The sequence below is a fragment of the Acartia tonsa genome, chromosome 6 (assembly GCF_053477335.1).
Source record: "Acartia tonsa isolate MP-2025a chromosome 6, ASM5347733v1, whole genome shotgun sequence".
Classification (NCBI taxonomy): Eukaryota; Metazoa; Arthropoda; class Copepoda; order Calanoida; family Acartiidae; genus Acartia; species Acartia tonsa.
The window spans coordinates 21695016-21716464 of NC_137265.1; the positions used below are offsets into that span (position 1 = coordinate 21695016).

A 21449-nucleotide genomic window follows, 5' to 3' on the forward strand; every position below is an offset into this window, starting at 1 on the left:
AAACATTAAAAAAAAATATAATATATGATATCAGTCCGTAACGCTATGGGGAAAATGTAATTTTCACAGCTAAAATATATGTGCATCTAATCTATACATTATCTTGTCCGTTTATCTGTCATGCTTCAAAAGAGTTTTTGCATATTATCTCTCTCTTTTTATGTTAAACAACTGCTCTATAACTCAAGTTGCCTTTTTGTTTATGCCAAGTTTTTTGGTGCTTTATTACTTATGGATGTTGTCATCCTTATTATATTGTAAAATCTTTTTAAAAAGTGAAGCTTCTCTATAATTAGGGTCCGTCCGTACGTCTGTCAATCTGTTTGGAACGGATAACTTTTTTCGTTAATATAGGCATGTTAGAATTGTCTTATCAAACTTATCATACTTTGCATGGTGATTCCTGTAGTAGTTACGTACGATTTAGAATGTGTAGCAACTCTATAATCATAACCAGAATGTCCACTTTTAACATGGCAATTTTTAACTGTTTTTAACAACAAGTTTTGTAAATATCCTGTAATTATTAAGTTTTTCAACAAATTTACTTACATTTCTGTTCAACTTTTATACATTTATGCTCTGATTATTTATGACAATCTATAAGTGGTAATGTTCGTTTTTCCCACCGTCTCAGAGCTTCGCTTTAATGGATGTTGTCATCCTTATTATTTTCAAATTTTAATAATTGGATGGGAAATTTTAGTAATACAGTAAATGAAAGTGGATTCAGGGACTAACATAAATTTAGAAACCAAGACCATTGAAAGGAAAGAACAATATAAATTAAGTATTTCAAACAAAGTTAAAGGACAGACAGAAAAAAATAGTGGCTTAGAAATCAAATGTTTCAGAAGTACAGAAAGGAAGACATACGCACATTTATAAAAAATTAAGCAGCTTTGTTACTAAAACTATTTCATAATAATCATTGTATATGTTTTCAGTATATCCTATAATATAAGGTACTAAGCTTTTTTGTGTGTAGCGAAGGATCTCACTCACCACTGAACCGATATGGTTCTTTTTTAGAGGGAAGCTTCTTATAGGATGGTTTTAGGCTATTTTATTTTTATAAATAAGCCTGAGTATTGTTTTAAGCTATTTTTCTGCCCTTCTATATCCCTTCAAATACCCTAGATGCTAGGGGCGCAGACGTTAGTTTTATATAGAGTAGATTACCATCAATGAGGTAAATCTTTACCACCTCCCCCCCAAAAAAGCTGTCTATCTAAAATTACAGCGAAGCTTTTCTATAATTAGGGTCAGTCCGTACGTCCCTGCGTCCGTAACGTTAGCTTTTTCGTTAACTTAGGCATGTTAGAATTGTTCTATTGATTCCTGTATTAGTGCTGTAAAGCGTATCAACCCTATAATCATTACCAGAATGTCCATACGTTTATGTTGATTTTTAAATTATATTATAAGTACAATATTATAAGTACAATATTATAAGCGAAGCATCTCTATAATCAATTCCTAACAATGTCCGTATACCCTTAAACAGTATTTTATATTTAAGAACTTTTGCAAAAAATTTAGGCAAAATTTTGACAAGACTTATTTATATATATTTTACATATTCACGCTCTACATGACTTAATGTTTGTCTGTCACCCCGTTTTAGAGCTTTGCTTTTATGAATGTTGTCATCCTTGTTCAAATATAAATCAACTGGTTGTCAGACCATTACCGATAGACTGAAGGACTTAGTAAATTATAATCTGGATGCTTCTTAGTATGGTAATAAAGTCGTTTAAATAGCAGCCGAGAAATTCACGTTTTCCCTAATAATGTTTCTAACAGACAGATGTACCGACAGACGGACGTATCATTTACAGAATACCTTCACTATTAAAAACGGAAAGGTAAAATATGTGTGTTATTAAATTATATCAATTTTTAGTAGTTTGACTTCATAATGGTATTTAATTTATATTAATACAACTTCACAGTATCTATTTTCTAAGCTGGATTTCTCATTTGGGGCTACGAGGTGCCAAGAGTTATGAACTAATCCTGAATTATGAATACTTGAATTTAATCAGGGCCTAAATAACTTTTGGCACCTCGTAGCCCCAAGTGAGAAAAACCTTTAAACGTAAAAAATACATGTTATTTTAAGATGCAATATTAGGTGTTCTTGGATTTTAAATTACAGATTTATGACAACTTTTCTTATTTTTCTTTGCATTTTAAAGTAGAAACATCTGTATATATCAATGAAATATTGTTACATATCATTTAATCAGATTTTTACACCAATTTATTCTAGGAAAAAGTAGGAAAAGCAATGTATGATGATTTTAATGAAAAAATTCACTTTTTAAAAATATTCCTTTGACCACGTTCAGCAAAACGGCTGTATTTTGCCTAATTTTGTAGTATATAAAAAAATCTGTTGCATGGCAACTTTTGAATGGTAATACTAGCCCCTGGGACATTTAACTCAAAATTGAGGAAATTTAAAAAATGACCAAAAATCCCACTGTGCGGGTGGAACCGGGTTTTAATACCCGGTTCGTCACTAATGGGCTAATCCAGTGGATATTAATCGGTTTCGAAGCCATACGGGAAACATTAATATCCCTTCTCCTAAAATAAGATATTGCCTTTCTCACTTTTCAACCCCTTAAGGTTTCACACCCCTTGGTAAATCACAGGGCATCATACAAATTTATGAGCTTGCTTAACAAATGATGCAAACATTATATGACTATTTTTTTGTTTAAAGCACATTTAAATTGAAGTAACAGAATTTGAATAATAATAGCAATATTAAATTACTTTAAGTGTAAGAATCTAAAGCTTGAAGAAACCATATTTGAGACTTAATTTTTCGGACGTTATAACGTGGATGACAATATTCCTTATTGTCTAGGATTTAATATTTCAACAGTCAAGTTATTATTGCAAATATTTGGATTTTAGATTTTGACATATTTTATTAGTTGATGCACTATGTCTACTGAATTCTAACTTAAGAAATTTTGTTGCAAGTTTGGAAATAGGTATGACCATTCTATAATGTCCAAAATTACTACCAGAGCTAATTGTTACGGACGAATTTGCCAAACGAAAAAGTAAAAAAGCTTTAATATTGCGGTTGTCCTTCCCTGAAACTAAGAATTGTCACATATGTGTGTCGTGTACATATGCCCACACACATGAGCTTGATGTTAAGCTATTTTTTACACCCTGACCCCTTCCTCCCGCCCCCAATTCTTCCTAAAAAGCTCAAACTGGGAACAATTAAGTGCATTAAAAGCGCAACAACGACATTGTTAAAACAAATAATAAAGTTAAAAACTAACTAAAGAACTAGTACCAAGATAGATTACATATTTTATGGATTTTTTAGCAGATATTTTCATTGAAAACCAAAATAATATTTTTGAATGATCTATTTTTAAAAAAGATTTCGATTTTCGACTTAAGAAAATAGTGCCAGGAGTCGTTTTCGCTTAATATTGAATTTGGGTTGGTTGAACAAACGAAATATTATTTCCTTTTATAGAGTAGATGCACTCTAAAAATTGGCATCGATATTCCAAAAATTCGTCCCACAGTTCATAAATATCTTACTCATTCATCTTGATAGTAGCATCTCTACAAGTATGTGGTAGTCTGTCAGTCTGTCGGTTGGTAATGCCTGTCTGGTCGGGTGATTCACCCTAATAACCCAATTTTGTAACTCAGAAAATTTAAGGGATAGCACAATGGACGATGAATTAATTCACACACATCCCCAGTGTTAAGCAAGATTACACCTTCTGCAGATTAAAGTTATTAGTTGAAAAATTTTAAGACTACATGGTTATAAAAGTATGGGTACTAGTGTAATTTACAGTCCAATGTCCCCTCCCTTAAAGGTTTTACAGTTTACTAGTAAATGTGTTCTAAAATCATTTCAGACATGCAACCTTTCCCCACCAATTTGGATTAACTTGTTCTTGTTGATATAATAAATGCATGTGTAGTAAAAAAAGCAATTTAAATGAATTATGACATTTTAAAAGTGCACAATTCTACAACAGACGCATTGATCATTAAGAGTTAAAATTGCAATGCTTCAAATAGTTTTTAGGTTTAGGTTTTGAATTTTAATTATGTATTTGCTTTTAAAATAAAGATAACTTTAATAAATCACAGCGATGATGAAAATATCTCTAAAAGCAAAGTCTAAAATCAGAAGAAAGGACAAACGATCAATAACTCATGTAGAGTGTTAGCATTTAATGAACAGAATATTAATTTGTAAGCCTTAACCTAGTACCAAGTTGTTCTATGAATCATTATTACAAAAAAACAGATGAATAGGGTAATTATATCATACAAAATTTAGTTGTCAAAAAATATTGAGTTGCTACGCATCCTAAATCGTACCCAACTATTATAGGAATCATCATGAAATCTAAAGGACAATTTTAACATGTCTAAAAGAATGAAAAAAGCTACCGTAACGGACGTCCGGACGAACGAACGGATCGACCATAATCACAGAGAAGTTTTGCTTAATAAAAGAATGCAACTAAAAAAAAGTGTATGTTTAAGAATCATATATAGACAGAATGACCTGTTTTGGCCAACATTTATCTTTGCGTGCCAATAAATTACAAGCGTACAAGTACACACATTCCAAGAATCTAAAGGAATAACACAATGAATGATAAATTGATGTACTTCCCCAATTATGCTACACAAAATAACATCTTCTGTAGATTAAAATTAGTGGTTAAAACGTTTGGACACACAACTTAATAACCAACAAATCACAATTGAGAAAAGTGCCTAAAGTTGTTAGGCCAACGAATAAGAAAACAATAATATAAAACTTTGGGGACAAGTGTAATAAACAGCCCAATGTCCCCTCCCTTCCTGCGTACAAATACATACATACACACATACCAATTTTTTTACAGCATGGTCCAAATATTTATCACTCAATTTATCCACAACCCTTGTATATACCCCTAGAAATAACAATATATTTTCTCAATGGCTTGAATTGGATCTGAGCATACCCCACCCCTATTAATGATTGAGGTTGTAGTTCTGACCTTACTTCGTTACTGCTGATTTGTCAGTAATGCGTATTTAGGGAGGGAATATTAGGCTGTTCTAGTACACTAGTTCTCAAAGTTTTATAATAACATTTTCTTATTCGTTACCTTAAACACTTTGGGTACTTTTATTAAATTTTGATTAGTTGTTTATTAAGTTGAGTGTCGAAAGGTTTTGACAAATAATTGTAATGTACAAAACGAGATTATTTGTGTATCATCATTGGGGATGTACATCAATTTATCGGTCTTTGTTTTATCTCTTTAAATCCATCAGACAATCATTATTTATTCTTAAACTCATTGATGATAATAATTCTAGAATTTTGCAATGGGCCAAAATAAAGTTAATGGGAAATTATGAAATTCCTGAGTTGAAAAAGTGGTTGGTGTTATTATAATTTGAGCGCCAAACAATCAGGAAGTTTAACTTTTTCTTAACACTTGTGCACTACAAAGTTTAACATGACAAAGTAGTTCTTTAAAAGCATAAAACCTGTCCTTTACTAATGCAAAGGATAATCAAAGTTCGGGTTGAATGTTAGACAAACATTTCAGGCGGACTCAATGGACTAAAACCAGTCAAAGACTATAACAAAGCTTTCCATGATTACAGTGTATTTTTTGGATATAGAATAAGTGGATGTTGTGAGATATTCTCGTTGATAAAATGATTCTCTTAGCTGGCTAATATAACGATACCCCCAAAGAGAAATGTATTGATCAATATCTAAGGACTATGTTGGCAACGCAAATTGACGACGAAAGTTTCCTAACAAAATATCTACGTATTCAATATTTATTATTTTTTATTGTGTAGGCAATCACCCTAACTTCCTTTCTTATATTAGGATACCTGTATTGAAATACTTTGAGTGTATGTAATTGTTGCTTTCTTGTTCGACACATTCATGTTTCATTATATACGCAGTGATTTCATAATAGCAAAATTTTAATTATGGAATGTTTCATATCAGCAAAATAATTAAAATCTAATTCTTAAAATATGCAAAGATTAGAACTTAACTGATGTGTGAGGGTGGGGTGGGGGGCGGGGTAATTAATTATATTCATTTAATAATAGACTTTTTTTTTGGTTTTGTAAAAAAATCAGGTTATCTATAATACAAAGTAGCTTGATGTCTGTCCGTCTGTCTGTCTGTCCGTCCGTCCGTCTGACTGAAACTAAAGATCTCTCTCAATAACCACTGAACCGATCAGATTCTACTCTTCAGGGAATATACCTACTGCTCCTGTGGTTGTTTTAGGCTATATTCTTGGGGGGTGGGACACCCCCAACCCCCCCAAAAACAAAAAAATCCACCCCATTTTTTTGTAGAAGATTTCCTTGTTCCTTTTTTTTTACGAATTTCACCTTTTTTTTTTGATCACCTTTTGGGGCAAAGCCCCTAGAGGCTAGGGGCGAATCCGCTAGTCTATAATACAAAGTAGAACAATGTCTGTCTGTCCGTCTGAAGCTTAAGATCTCGGTAACCACTGAACCGATCGGATTCTACTCTTCAGGGTATATACCTATTGGTCCTGTGGTGGTTTTAAGCTATTTTCTTGAGGGGTGGAACACCCCCAACCCGGCCCCCCCCCCCAAAAAAAAATTCTTTTAAAAGATTGAAAAGAAAGCGTTCTGGATAACCCATAAAATTATGGTTCGCAGCACCAAAATATGTTTTTTTTGAATATGTTCGAAATCAGTGGTTGCATCTTCAATTTTTTTTAAATTACCTCCTGGGCAAAGCCTCTAGAGGCTAGGGGCGAAGCCGCTAGTTTATTACATATTATGTGTTTTTTTGTATTACGTACATTGTACAATGTACATACAACAACAAACATAATTTGCTGATATCATAAATAGTATCATAAATTTTGTCAATCTTAGGATTACAATCCTCATAAAAATGATTGAAACTAATGATAATTAACAAGAATGTGAATGTAAATAGAACACATTGATCAAGATAGAATAATAAAATATAATTCAATTACCTATGATCACATGCATGATAACTTACATGGAACTGTATAGAACAACTTTGGTATTACAAAAAAACAAAAATTCATTAAAAAAAAAAAGTGACGAAGCCCAATCTGTACCACTTTTGATTCCTGTGACGTCATAAAATAAGAAAGATGAGAGGAGAAGTGGGAAAGAAAACCCATAAAAAAAAGAAATTATTTTATTACGTCACAGAAATCAAAAGTGGTGCAAAGGTGGTACAGATTGGTCTTCGTCTAAAATAGTTACTGAATATCCATCCCTTATTCCAAAAAAGGTGTTGAATAAGGAAATCTCTATGATTTTTGGCAAGTTAATAATATCTTTAAATATTTTAAAAATGTGTTAAAAACTAATTAGACATAACGTAACATGTCTACAGAAGTAGTTTTAAATAATCTAAAATACCAAAAACTATTGCCAAAATACTATCACAGCTAGTCTCAGTGTTTGTGAGTTTTTTATTCATCGTTTTTATTCGGTGGCCTAACAATCTTTTGGACTTTTATTGAATTTTGATTAGTTGGTTCATTTAGTGTCCAAACTTTTCAACCACTTATTTTAATCTACAGAAGGGGTAGTTTTGGATCATCATTGGGGATAAATATAGCGGCCATAGTCTTATCCCTTTAGATTCCTGGATAATTATTAATCACTATGAAGACATTTTATAGGATTTCACATATTGGATGGTTTTTAGTGGGTGGGGGGGTGGCGGGGGGGGGGGGTATGTTCATGTGCATGCCCCTAGTTTAAACAGCCAATTAAATATAAAAGAAAATCTATTAAAATAAGGAACTTGTAGATTTTCGTGTACTTATGATTCAAAGTAGGCTACGCGTTTTCGGTTTTTAATAGAAAGAAAAAAAAGGTTTGATTAATTGGTTGGAACTATTAAGATCAATCATGCCTATAAGAAAAATCATATATTAATCATAGTATTTTTCTTTTGGGTTGACTTTCCCAGCAGGAAGGAAGGGAACATTTTTACACCAGTCCCCAAAGTTTTATAATAACATTTCAACCAGTATTGAAATCTACAGAAGTGATAATTTATTTGTAGCATCATTGAGGAACATTAATTTATTGGCCATTGTCTTATCCCTTTACATCCCTCCTTTCTTCGAGTAATAAAATGTCTAAATTAACCAACGAATTCCCTTTAGAGCTATAAAGTAATATACCGAAACTTAAAAAGACATTTATATAGTGCATCTTTAAGACTTTGCAGTTTAAACATACCGCCACATATGTATTTAAATAGCTTGTTAGGTGAAGTAAATGTCTCATAAACATATTACACAAACAGTAAAATAAGCCTTTGATGTTTTTTTATATGGAAAAGTAAAGTATTGCAAAAATTATTTGACTTCTTAAATCTTGATTGAACAGGAAAAAAAATTGGCTTTTTTATTATGGTTTTGTAGCTACCTAATTTGAAAGCTGCTGGCTGCAACTGCGGTAAAATTTTAGCATTTCCTGCATAGAGACGCCAATTTACTGGTCAACAGTTATTTTGTTTTTATTTTTGTTGCTGTTGATTGTAAAAAAAAGTATTTGCCATCTGAAAGCCTTTCCGTAAAAGCATAACAACTAGTACTTACTGCCATATAGTCGAAATAGATTATTAAACTAGTATGTAAACCCAAGCTTCTATGTGCAACATGGTAGCATAAAAATTTGCTATGCATATAACCCTAAACTTTACAACTATATTTTATAATCATAAAACAAGTTTTATTGACGATATAAAGCAACCAACTACTTTATCTTTGTGTAATCTTTATTTCGGGGCTTGGCAGCAGCACATTTGCTAATCGGTAGTTGGTGAATTTTTTGCGATTTGGGAATCAATAAAAATTGTTGAAATAAGGACGCTCAGCTGGGACTGCTTGGCTACAGCTACGGATAAATAAAAGAAATGCTAGAAAAAGGCACTTAATTGTTTTTTTTTTCATTTGCATCTGAAGACTTGTCTTAATTATATCAGACAGGTTGCAACTTATTTAATTGCAGCTGTAAAATGTCTAATTTTATTTTTAAAAATTTCAGCTGAGTTTACGTTTGCGGCTATAGAGCCCTTTTTGATAATTTTAACAAACATAATGTTAGAGGTTTATTTTATTTTACTCAGTAGTAAAATATGAAAAGAATATAGTTCACTAGCAGATACCAATGTAAGAATTCATTCTTAAATCTAATTAATTAAAATAAATTAACCAGTGATTACTATCCACGAATAATAAATTAGTTTGTAACATATTTTTAGCTACAATATCATACAAATGTTTTTTTTAAAACCGTAGCTATAGGGTTGCCTGTTTACGGAAAGCGTTGTAATGTTCTTTGATGTAATAATTATTTCAAATAATGGTAAATTTAAATTATAATGTTTTTTTTCAGGGAGGACTCAACTGTAACTGGCAGATTGTTGCTCAGCTTATTAGGTAATTTATTTTTGTACTGGTCTCCAAACACTAGATCTCTTATTCATGCAATTAAAAACTTTGGGGACTTTCACGAAATTCTTATAGGATTGGAGAAACCTGCATTGTCCAAAATTTTAAATCTACAAAAGGGGTAAATTTGTTTGTCGAAATTAAGGGTTTACATCATTTATCGTCCAATGTCTAATCGCTTAAAATTCCTTAGAATTTTTGTGGAAATAACATTATACTTTTTTTTACACTATATACCATATAACTTCATATTGTCACCACCCTCTTTGAATAACATTTTATCATTGGAAGTATTTTTTTTTTGAATGGCAGAAAGTTTAAAGGCAAAATGCAGTCTAGAATAGGATATAGAATATTTGTGGATATCATGACAGAGAAAAAATGGTCAGCAATTTAGGTTGCTAGCATAGACATCATTTATTGTTTAATCGTTTACCCAGTAGGAGTGAGGGAATAGGGTAAAGAGGATGGATGGGATTAAGGTTGTTAAATTTGCCAGCTACAAGTTTCAGTTATTAGAGTACATGATAATCAGGATGTAAGATCCAAGTAATAATAAATCCATTAGCCCAGAAAATTTTTAACTCAAATGTTATTAATTGCAGATATGACGTCAGTGGTGACAGCAACAGTACAACTGGAAAATAATAACAAGAACGGGCATCCAGCAAAGTTGACCGGGATAAATGACCGCCTGGCCAATGGGATACAAGTTGGTACAAACTACCGCCTTCTGGGTATTGATAAGGTAGGTTTGGTTTTGAATAAACCGCATCTTCATTGAAGTCACGACGCTTAATCTTCCATAAAGGGTGGGACGTTTGTAGTAGCGGCTGCTGATCTAAATTTAGTAGCTGAGGCTTTTTTTTATTCCTTTCAGCCTCACTTCTTCTGCTGAGTCTTATTAGCACATAAGATACCAGTAAGGTATACTTGCATGTAAAATAAGAGGCTCATGGAAAGAAAACAAAGTAGCAGGTTTGTCGTATTTTCATAGTAGCTTTTGATAGGTTATTTTAGGTTAGGTAAGGTAAATGTGAATGATTGCCCCGCAGTGTTAGAGCCCCCCACAAGAGCTAGAAATAGGAGAAAAGCTACTGAAAAATACGACGAAACCAGCTACTTCGTTTTATTTCCATGATCCAAATAAGAGAATCCACAATTAAAATAATTTATGAAAGGATTTAGTAGATTAAATTTTATTGTCTTTATTTATTAAAATATAAACGCCCTAAAGAAAATTAATTTTCTTTATCTATTTTAATTAGAAAAGATTGGCATACAATATATAAAGCTAAAATTAATATAGGCATAAAAGAGGGAGGAAGGTGTTATTGAATTGTAAAATATTTTAATACCCAAAGAACACGTTTCCATTGTCTCTTATTCATAGGCTTAATACTTTAGAGTTTTTTTTATCACATCTTCATTCGTTGGCTTAAACTATAGCAGTGATAAGAAATAAATATAATCTACAGAAGTTGTAACGTTCTTTCTCGTATTCATTCGAATCCGGTGGATAAGAACCGGTTCTCATCCATACGAAAAAAAACTATGTCTAGCATCGTATTATATCCAGCTTTCTGCGAATATAAAAAATGTACAATCATAAGATTAAAACCGGTATTTTAGCCTGTGCCTTCGGCACCTTGGGGCTAAAAAAATAGTTTTAATCTTATAATTGTACATTCTATATCCGCGGAAAGCTGATTATGATACGATACGAGAAATAACTATTATCATAATTTGGGGATGTACCTACATCAATTGATGACATTTGTCTTATCCCTTAAGATCCCTGAAAAACAGATCCAAAAGTTTTAGACTGAAGTATTTTTCTTTATTACAGATATATAGTCAAAAGAAGGATAATTTTATGCAGGAAACTAAAGGGATAAGACAATAGTCGATAAATAAATGTACAGCCCCTATGATGATATACAAAATTATCCCTTCTGTAGATCAAAATTAGTGATTGAAACGTTTGAACACTCAACTTAATGAACTAACCAATGTGAGAAAGATAATTCTATCATTCAATGCCTGATCCTTTCATTCATGTGTCTTTGTTTGTATTGCAAAAAATAAATTGGCACTCGTCTATGGTTTACTTGTTTAAAGCATATTAAGAATAACAATATTTTGCGTTTTCTTTCGAATGGTAAGTTAATCAAAATTACCACCCCCCCCACCCAAATTTTAAAAATTAATATAACTTACTAAACTTAAAGTTATGCCAGGTCTTTAACACAATTGTTAATTAAAATTTCGCTTAATAGTATATAATGTTTAACAAATTTTCAAAACTTTGCAATTTTACAAAATTGTTATAAGTTATATTTTTATTAAAAACTAGATAATTTTGATTTCTATCTTACACATATAACAACGTTCACATTTCTTGGCCACTATTTTGACCATTATAAAGACCTTATAAATAAAAGAAGTACATCCTATTTTTATTGCCACAAAAAGCCAAAAATATACTGTATATAAAAAAGGTAAAGTTCACTAAAAAATCTTTTTTACAAATTAGAAAATTTTGAAACCTAAATTTCATATTGTTTATTTTATCAAAAATATACTTTTTTATATCGCTGCACTAATTATGGAAACACTCTACTTGTTAAATTTAAACGGAATTGAAAAACTCAAATTAACACTTATTTTTAATTTATAATCTTATGATTAATTTTTAATTACAATGCCGTAATATTTTTTTTTGATTTATCTTTTTATAACAGAACTGTCCACTGATATAGAATTAGTTTTATTTTTTATTTGAATCCTTTAATTTAAAGCTAAAATTTGGCTTGTATTTTAAGCAATAGCAGCTTAGTTATTTTAGTCTTAGGCGATTAAAATGTACCATCTAAAAGCAGGAATATTTGGAAAGCTTTTCAGTATTCAAACACAATTATCATTTAATAGCTTTTGTGCTGTTAATGCTTTAACAAAAATTTTAACTTTGGTCTTTATCGAAAATTAAAGAAATTATGAACATTTTCATTTTTCAATTTTATTGTTTTCTTTAAATCTTTTTAAAATGTGGCAGTATGCTCAAGGACCTAAAGGTTTAAGACAATGGCCGATACATTGATGTACATCCCCAATGATGACACACAAAAGTTCCCCTTCGGTAGATTACAATTAGTGGTTAGTTCGTTTGGACACTCAACTGAATAAGCCAACAAATTAAATTTCATATAAGTCCTCAAGGTTTTAAGCCAACGAGTAAGAAAGCGTTATTATAAGACTTTTGGGACTATTGTAATAAACGTTTCAATGTCCTATACCTCCCTCCCTGATTATGCTTAAAGGTTTGTGATAGCACCACGAGATGAATTGATACGGCTAGCCTTTTAAATACAGAAGTCTGGAATATGTTTTTTAGTGCAAAATGTGTTTTTTTGCGCATAATATTTGGGAAATTCGCAAATTTGGTTAAGGGTATCCACTTTTTATGGGTGGTCTTACCTTCCTCCAAATAGCTTAAAACGTGCCAAGGACATATACTAAGCTACCCTAATTGTTTGAGTTATCTTTATAGAATTATATTTTTATAAATGAAAGGTTTCGTGTTTTATTTGTTGTAAATTATTTTTACTTACATCATTTGATTGGGAGTAAAATTATTTAATTTTGTTTATTGATAAAGTGTCAAATCAAGTCATATAGAATTAGTGTATCTTTCTTGTTTATTGCTGGATATCAAATGTCATAAACACCAATGGCAGTTGTCTTATATACATATTTTTGTCCAATTTTGCCCATTGTGAATGGGCAGACTAATGTTTATATGCCAGTTAAAATACTGCAACATTGCATACTAGAGTAGAATATTCGTCTGTCTATTTGTATTTAAATACAGGGCCTTACAGGGATAAGACAATTACTAATAAATTGATGTACATCCCCTATGATGATACACAAAATTACCTCTTCTGTAGAGTACAATTAGGGATTGAAATGTTTTGACAATCATCTTGCCATACTGTTGGAGGGTGGCAACGTCCCCATAAAATATAAATTGGAAAAAACTACGTAACTGCCTTTCTCCACATCTTCATGTCGTTTCGCTATGTACGCCATTGCTTGCAATGTTTTATTAGTTCAATCTGAATTGAATTACAAATAAATGTACAGGTCAAATTGTGCCATTAAGTTAAAATTAGACATAAAAATACAAATAAAATTTAGATAGATAAATTAAATTCTAAAACATATATTCACATTAAAGATTTTTTTCTCATAAATGATTTTTTAAAATTTAATTTAAACTAGGGCATTTATTTTTTTTAATAGTGTGGGTTCGTACGTCCGTTAGATTGTGTCAAGTAGATCTGCACCTGTTAATGGGAAAAGAAACTCGCGTATCCTTTTTATTGGTGTCAAGTGATTTATGTTACATTAGCTAAAATAACGATATCCCCAAAACCATTATTCCCTGTGGATAAACGAACTAACCAATAAATGAGATCCATATTAGGAAGCTAAATTGAAGACAAAATTTCCCCTCTCAATATATCCTTGTATAATCTGTATCCATTATTATATAAGTGTTACTTTTCAGTTGAGTACGATACACGGAGAAATAGTTCAGCTAATACATCTGGATTCCGGGGACTCGAACCAATACACAGGCACATGGGGACCTGAATCACCTACTTGGTCACAGGTAAATAGATTGATAGATATAGAAATAGTTCAGCTAAAACACTTGGATTCCGGGGACTCGAACCAATACACAGGCACTTGGGGACCTGAATCACCTACTTGGTCACAGGTAAATAGATAGATAGATATAGAAATAGTTCAGCTAATACACTTGGATTCCGGGGACTCGAACCAATACACCGGCACATGGGGACCTGAATCACCTACATGGTCCCAGGTAAATAGATTGATAGATATAGAAATAGTTCAGCTAAAACACTTGGATTCCGGGGACTCGAACCAATACACAGGCACTTGGGGACCTGAATCACCTACTTGGTCACAGGTAAATAGATAGATAGATATAGAAATAGTTCAGCTAATACACTTGGATTCCGGGGACTCGAACCAATACACCGGCACATGGGGACCTGAATCACCTACATGGTCCCAGGTAAATAGATTGATAGATATAGAAATAGTTCAGCTAAAACACTTGGATTCCGGGGACTCGAACCAATACACTGGAACTTGGGGACCTGAATCACCTACTTGGTCACAGGTAAATAGATAGATAGATTTAGAAATAGTTCAGCTAAAACACTTGGATTCCGGGGACTCGAACTAATACACAGGTACTTGGGGACCTGAATCACTTATTTGGTCCCATGTGAATAGATAGATAGATATAGAAATAGTTTAGCTAAAACACTTGGATTCCGGGGACTCGAACCAATACACAGGCACTAGGGAACTTAAATCACCTACATGGTCCCAGGTAAACAGACAAATAGATATATTGATGGATAGAGGGACAGGGAAATGAATATATAGATAGAGATAAATTTATCGAAATTTTCAGATATATAGATTGATATAGAGAACATTTGAAAATAGGAAACAAAGGAGAAAATAAGAAAGAGATGAAGCAAGACCCAATAAAAGAGTGAAAAATTATACAGAAGACAGAAAGACCAAAAAACAGAACAAATTTGCAATAACCATAACTTTATTATTAGGTACCTGAACCCGAGAGAGAAAGGTTAGGATTTAACCAGGCAGAAACTGACGAATTCTGGATGTCCTACTCAGATTTCATGAGAACCTTTACACACCTGGAGGTACGTTCATAATAATATCATAAATGTTCACACAGTATGGCTGGGCAGTCAATCATCAATCGCCAACCATCTGTAAGACACTTTAGAAATCAGCTCGATGTCTATCTAAACCTGTTCTTTCATTAAAAGGGGTTTCCACAAAAACTATTTGAGTGTCTTAACGTTTTTGAATAGGCGTAGCGGCCGAGCTATGAAAAAATAATTTATGAAAATTAATCTTGTTTAATTAATGTTCATAAAAGGAAATTTATTCAGGATTTCTAAATTAATATTATTTGTTTATCTTAAAACGATTTTATGGGAACTCCCAGGTGATGAAAATTGAATTTAAAATTTTCAAACTTCTGCTAGATGAAATTAGTCTAGTTAAGATTGGGAATTTCAAACTAAATTTTTGCAATAATGAACTCACTCTAGATATCAAATAAGTGTGCTAAAAGAATGGCATGTCCTATTTATTTCAGTAAACAAGTGTAAAAAAGCGTGCTAAACAACTCTTTAAAAAATATACTTCAAAAACTTTGAATTTTCCCAACAATAAACAAATCAAATCGATAAAAAAATAGAAATTGTTGCACATATTTTTCATTGCGAATATATTCGCAGCTTTGTCATAAAAATTGTTCAACGTAGAGTTGAGTATTTACCAGGAATCAAATGGGACTTAAATGGGCTAAACATTTACTTTTATTTGTAACCCCTTTTTTAAATTATTCTTTAATAGGGAGGATGTCTATTTTTCAATGTGCCTCCTTTTTTTTTTGGCAAAATACTAGCCCAACAGAACTTAACATACATATATAACACTCAAAAGATTTAGGGAAAATTCCCCTGAAATGGGGATATTTCAAATTATTTTATGACTTTTTGAATTGGATTGAAAAATTTGACCAAATTGACACGCAGCGGGCAAAAATAATTAAATGATTCACCTCTTCTATTCCCTTCCCTTTACCACATCTCCTCCCCTCCTACTGGATGAACGAATTGACCAATAAATGACGGGGGAAATATCAACCTAAATTGACGACAATGTTTTCTCTATTCTACATCATTTGACTAACACCTATATCCAATATCTGTGTGGCCTTCGCCTTCATTAATGCACATTTGTACACACTGTAAAAAAAAGTTAGCCCAAATAAATGAATTTACTATAACTTGGATTTTTCACCAGATTGTCATGTTCTCTAACAAAGTAAAACTCAGGCGAAAATAATGATAACCTCCAATCCACCCCCTTAATCCCATCACCTGCCCTCCTACTGGATAAACGAACTGACCATTAATGAGTTTCAAAAATATTAATTGTGTCATTATCTATAATTTATTTTTTAAGATTTGATATTTATTAAGGGAAATAATTACAGATTTCACAACTTAGATGAATTTATTATGGACAAAAGGACATAAGCTAATTACATCGATGCTGTGCTTTGTAAAATCTTAACAAATATTTTTTACAGTATTTTGTTGGTATACGCATATTGCATATGTATGATTATTTGATTGGAGTATGTGTAGCAATGAAAATTAACATTTGAGCATTTTTAATAACGGAGATACTCTACAAATAGATTTTTTAAATATACTGTTAACGGTTACTGTAATGACATATTTGTTTTGGAAATTAAAAATTTAAATTATATAAGAAATGCTTAAAGATTTTTTAAAGAAATTTAAAAATGTTTTTTTAAAATTAAAATCCTTGCTTTAAACTAAATATCACAAACATCGATTACTATTTATAAAAAGCATCTTAGTAGTGGGTAATTGCTGAGCTACTTATGGACATAATTATTTTTTATTTGCTTAAATTTGTTAAGATAACTATTGTATTATCTTTTAAACGTTATCTAGCTTTAATTTAAAATATAAATTAGCATTCTGCGAGTTTTATCTTAAAAAAATACTGTCACAATTAAGGGAACTTTGCATTCAAAACTCTTTCTAACAAACCGTTTTTATTTTTGGGAAAAATTATTTAAATACTGAAATAGATATTAGAATCTCATTAATTTTTTCATTTTACCAAAAACAAGAAAATTATTTATCAGATTTTACAAGCGGACATCTATAAAAGGTTAAACAAAATGAATTAAAGGGTCTACATACCACTAAATTCTTAAGATTGGAAGCATACTAACTTAAATTTATATCCCAAAACTAGCTATGGATTTTTTTTTCTACTGACCAAAATTTTGTGGCATGCATTTCTGTCCTTTATAGATGGTCGAATTGTTCATTGACATTCACATTTTTTATGCAGTTCCTTTTGGTCATGGCGACATTTAGCCAACATTCGGTCTTTGTGTTTTTTTCTAGTGGAGAAGATACTCCTGTATTAGGACGTGTCCATAGCAGAGAGAGAGGGGACAATGAGCTGTTTATTACACTAGTCCCTAAAGTTGTGTAATAAAGTTTTCTTATTCGTTGGCTGAACAATTTTGTAGATTTTAGTGAATTTTGATAGGTTGGTTAGGTAATTTGAGTATCCAAACGTTTCAACCACTAATTGTAATATATAGAAGGGGTAATCATAATTGGGAATGCACATCAATTTATCGGCCATTGTCTTATCCCCTTTGATACCTGTGTCCATTGTCTATACATCCGTTTATCTTGCTAAGATAAGATAACAGACTAAAACGCTATATTCATATTGATTAACAAACATTGCAAAGTCTTAAAATTTTGCACTTTTTTTTCTTCAAATAATCAATTTTAATAATTTAGATTTACTATAATATTCATATTGTAGTATATTATCAAAAAATACTTCATTGTGCTATTTATTTCCTACGCTAATTATGTTTATGATCATCCTTGTTGTATGTCACCAAATTTGGAATAACCCTTCTTGTGATAATGCAAACAATAAACTATAGTTACAGAGAAAAATATACTTTTATTTTCTTTTTGGGGATTTTTTCTATAAAACCCTATTATATAAAGTTTTTTTTGTCTGTAGCTTAAGATCACAATAACTACTGAACCAACTTTAGCTGTGTAGGAATACAAATGAATTAAGACAATTTATTATAATATAATAATAGATTATATATTCACTAGTGGCTTCGTATTCAAAGGAGAAGGGAAAGTAGGTAAATAACCTAAAACCTAACTTAGATATAAAAATTAAATAGCCTAAAACCATCCAAGGACATATCAGAAGTTTCCATAAAAAAATTTCAGGGAAAAAGTCGATCCCCCTCCATTTCCATTTTGAGTTTTTATAAAGTTTTTTTTGGGTGTGTCATTTTTTAGTCGGAGAGTGGCAATACCATCCCCGGAAATAGTTAAAAACCTATGACCTATGAGAAGCTACACTGTAAAGCAGAACCCTATAGGTTCTGGGGTTAGCAAGATCCTTCGGTACACACACACACACACACAGACATACACATAGAGATCCTGTTAGCTTATTATAAGGATTATACCTTCAAAATAAAATATATACTACGTCCTTTAATCTCTGTTAAATAAGATACTTTTAACAATTGTCCTGTCCATTTAAAGTTTTTAAAAAAATATTCTCATATTTCAAATATATATTAGCTCTAGTACGAAAAAAAATATGATTATCTCCCCCGTAAAGAAATACATCAAATTTATTTTATGCTTTATTTATATCTTGATATATTTGTAGATAGTGCATCTGGACAGTGAGATAGCCCGTGATGAGCCGAGCATGACAGAGAAGGAGAGATGGAACCTGCGCCTCTACACTGGAACTTGGCAGAAGGGGGTTACTGCTGGAGGCTGCAGGTACTTCCATTCTGTAGACATCTAATATTTTTGGGTTGTCTGTATTGTTAGTTTGGCTAAATATCTTTTCGCTTCTATTCCAAACAACACAGAGGTTATATTCACAAGTTTATTGATACAAAGTTCTCACAATACTAAAATTAATATCTACAGAATTAGGTTGGGTTAAAGGCAATAATAATAGATAACTAAATAATAAAAGGAATCAACAATATAATAAAGACAATATTTACATAATAATAGAGGTATGAGTACGATAATGATGGATTCCATTCCTTGGTATATTTTAGGGTTGGAATCAACAACTAAAAACTTTACGAAATTAAAATCATGACTAATCTAAAATAGATATATTTACAAGTACATTATTATTATAAGGAGTGCAGCTATTATTAATAGAGGGGTGTCCGATACATTATCTATGCATCAATCAACAAAAAATAAAATAAGATTTAACTAGGTATTTTTTTAATAAAAAGATTTAACAAAATCAGGGCCAACTTTCACATTTCCAATGAGAAGTTGCTGCTGCAATTTTTCTTTTAGAAGTCTTCCTCTTTCTTCTTCTATAAGTTTCTCCACTTGCCTTTCGTCATTGCCTCGCTTTAATTCTTCTTCTTCCATCTCCATTGCAGTAATTTGCTTTTTGTTGATCTTGTTTACTGGAATTCCTCTTTTCTTCGGACCGCTTGCATTGCTGGTTGTGGCGGTGTTCTGGGAAGCCTGCAATCCTGTTGAGGCTGTGTTCTGGTCAGCCTGCCATCCTGTAGAGGCTGTGTTCTGGTCAGACTGCCATCTTGTTAAGCCTGTGTTCTGGTCAGTCTGCCATCCTGTTGAGGCTGTGTTCTGGTCAGACTGCCATCTTGTTGAGCCTGTGTTCTGGTCAGCCTGCCATCCTGTTGAGGCTGTGTTCTGGTCAGCCTGCCATCCTGTTGAGCCTGTGTTTTGGTCAGCCTGCCATCCTTAAAAAATGTTTAATAAGGTGGCATATTCCTAGGAATCTAAAGGAATAAGACAATGGCCAAAAAATTTATGTACTTCCTAAATGATTATACACACAATTACCCCTTCTGTAGTTTACTAGTGATTGAAACGCTTGGACACTTCAAATAAAATTCAATGAAAGTCTGCAAGGTTTCTAAGCATACAAATAAGAAAATGTTATCATAGGACTGTGGAAACTAGTGTAATTAACAGCCCAATGTCCACCCCTGGCATAGTTGTTGATTAGTTGAGGTCAGGTTATATTTTGTACTATCTAGCCCTGCAGTGTTAGGGCCTCGCAGGTCTAGGCACCTCAGATAAAAATACTTACCCTTATTTATTTTTTTTTATGAAAAAAAAATAAGGGGGTTGGGGTAAAACTCTTAATAGGAATAGTACCACCAACCTCGCAAGAGAAATTCCAAAAATGTACCCTATAAAAATTTAATATGATTGGTTGGCTAAAAAAAACTCTACAAACATTTACCTGTAAAAGAATTATTATTTCCGGAACTTGATGGGAACCATTCTCCATGACTGCTTTCACCATTAATCCAACCATTTGCCTGTCCGTAACTTGGCTGTGACTGATGTCCTGCAGAGCAGCTGCCACAGTTTTCATCGTCGGCTTAACTGTGGGCCGCCAACGGCTGTGGTGAAACCATTCTGTTGGCCGAAACTGGCCGTTTTACCGTTCAAACTGTTGAATTCAACGACAGTTCTCATCCCAGGATACATTTTAATATTTTCTATTTAGTTTTGCCGTCTATGATGTGTTACAGTGTGTAATGTTTAAACTATACTGAAACATTGAGTTTTATTTTTAGATATTTATGCATTATCCGGTTTGAAATTTCCTACAGTATTGCAACTTATGTTTCATTATGAGTAATACAATATTTCAACAGCTTGCATGTTTAAACAATTTACTGATAAAACAGTTTATCATTTTTAACACAACTGTTGAAATCTATTTATATCTATAATACAAAGTAGAATAATGTCTGTCTGTCCGTTTGTCCGTCCATTAAGATCTCGGTAACCACTGAACCGATCGGATTTTACTCTTCAGGGAATATACCTACTGGACCTGTGGTGGTTTTAGGCTATTTTCTTGGGGGGTGGGACTAGTAGTATATACAAAGTAGAATTATGTCTCTCTGTCCATCTGTCTGAAGCTTTTGATTTAGGTAACCACTGAACAAATCTTTTTTCAAAATTTATTTTTGACTTTTTAAAGAGTATAATGCTTTTATTTAACGGGTGATAAAAGAAGGTTTTAATCGTTTGAAATTGGATGGGTGTAGAATTTAGCTTGCTAATATGGACTATATTTATTGGTCAGTTCATTCAGTAGAAGTGGAGGGGGTTAATGTTTGGTTTCGTT

The 21449-nt window shown here is 32.0% G+C and overlaps 2 protein-coding genes across 2 annotated transcripts in view; one reads left to right on the forward strand and one right to left on the reverse strand.

The window, feature by feature from the left end:
• Positions 1-21449, forward strand: part of CalpC (calpain C) — a 93767-nt gene that overhangs the window by 60944 nt on the left and 11374 nt on the right. Inside the window, exons 8-12 of the mRNA XM_080163858.1 lie at positions 9478-9521; positions 10139-10281; positions 14107-14211; positions 15209-15310; positions 18960-19078. Of these exons, the coding sequence (XP_080019984.1) occupies positions 9478-9521; positions 10139-10281; positions 14107-14211; positions 15209-15310; positions 18960-19078 (513 nt within the window). The remainder of the gene's footprint in view (positions 1-9477; positions 9522-10138; positions 10282-14106; positions 14212-15208; positions 15311-18959; positions 19079-21449) is intronic.
• On the reverse strand, positions 19332-20800 carry LOC145323450 (uncharacterized). The gene is made up of 3 exons (XM_080165853.1): positions 20755-20800; positions 20550-20690; positions 19332-20040 (listed from the first exon to the last, which is right to left on the reverse strand). Exons 1-3 carry the CDS (start codon positions 20798-20800, stop codon positions 19547-19549), a joined length of 681 nt encoding a protein of 226 aa, XP_080021979.1. The 3' UTR covers positions 19332-19546.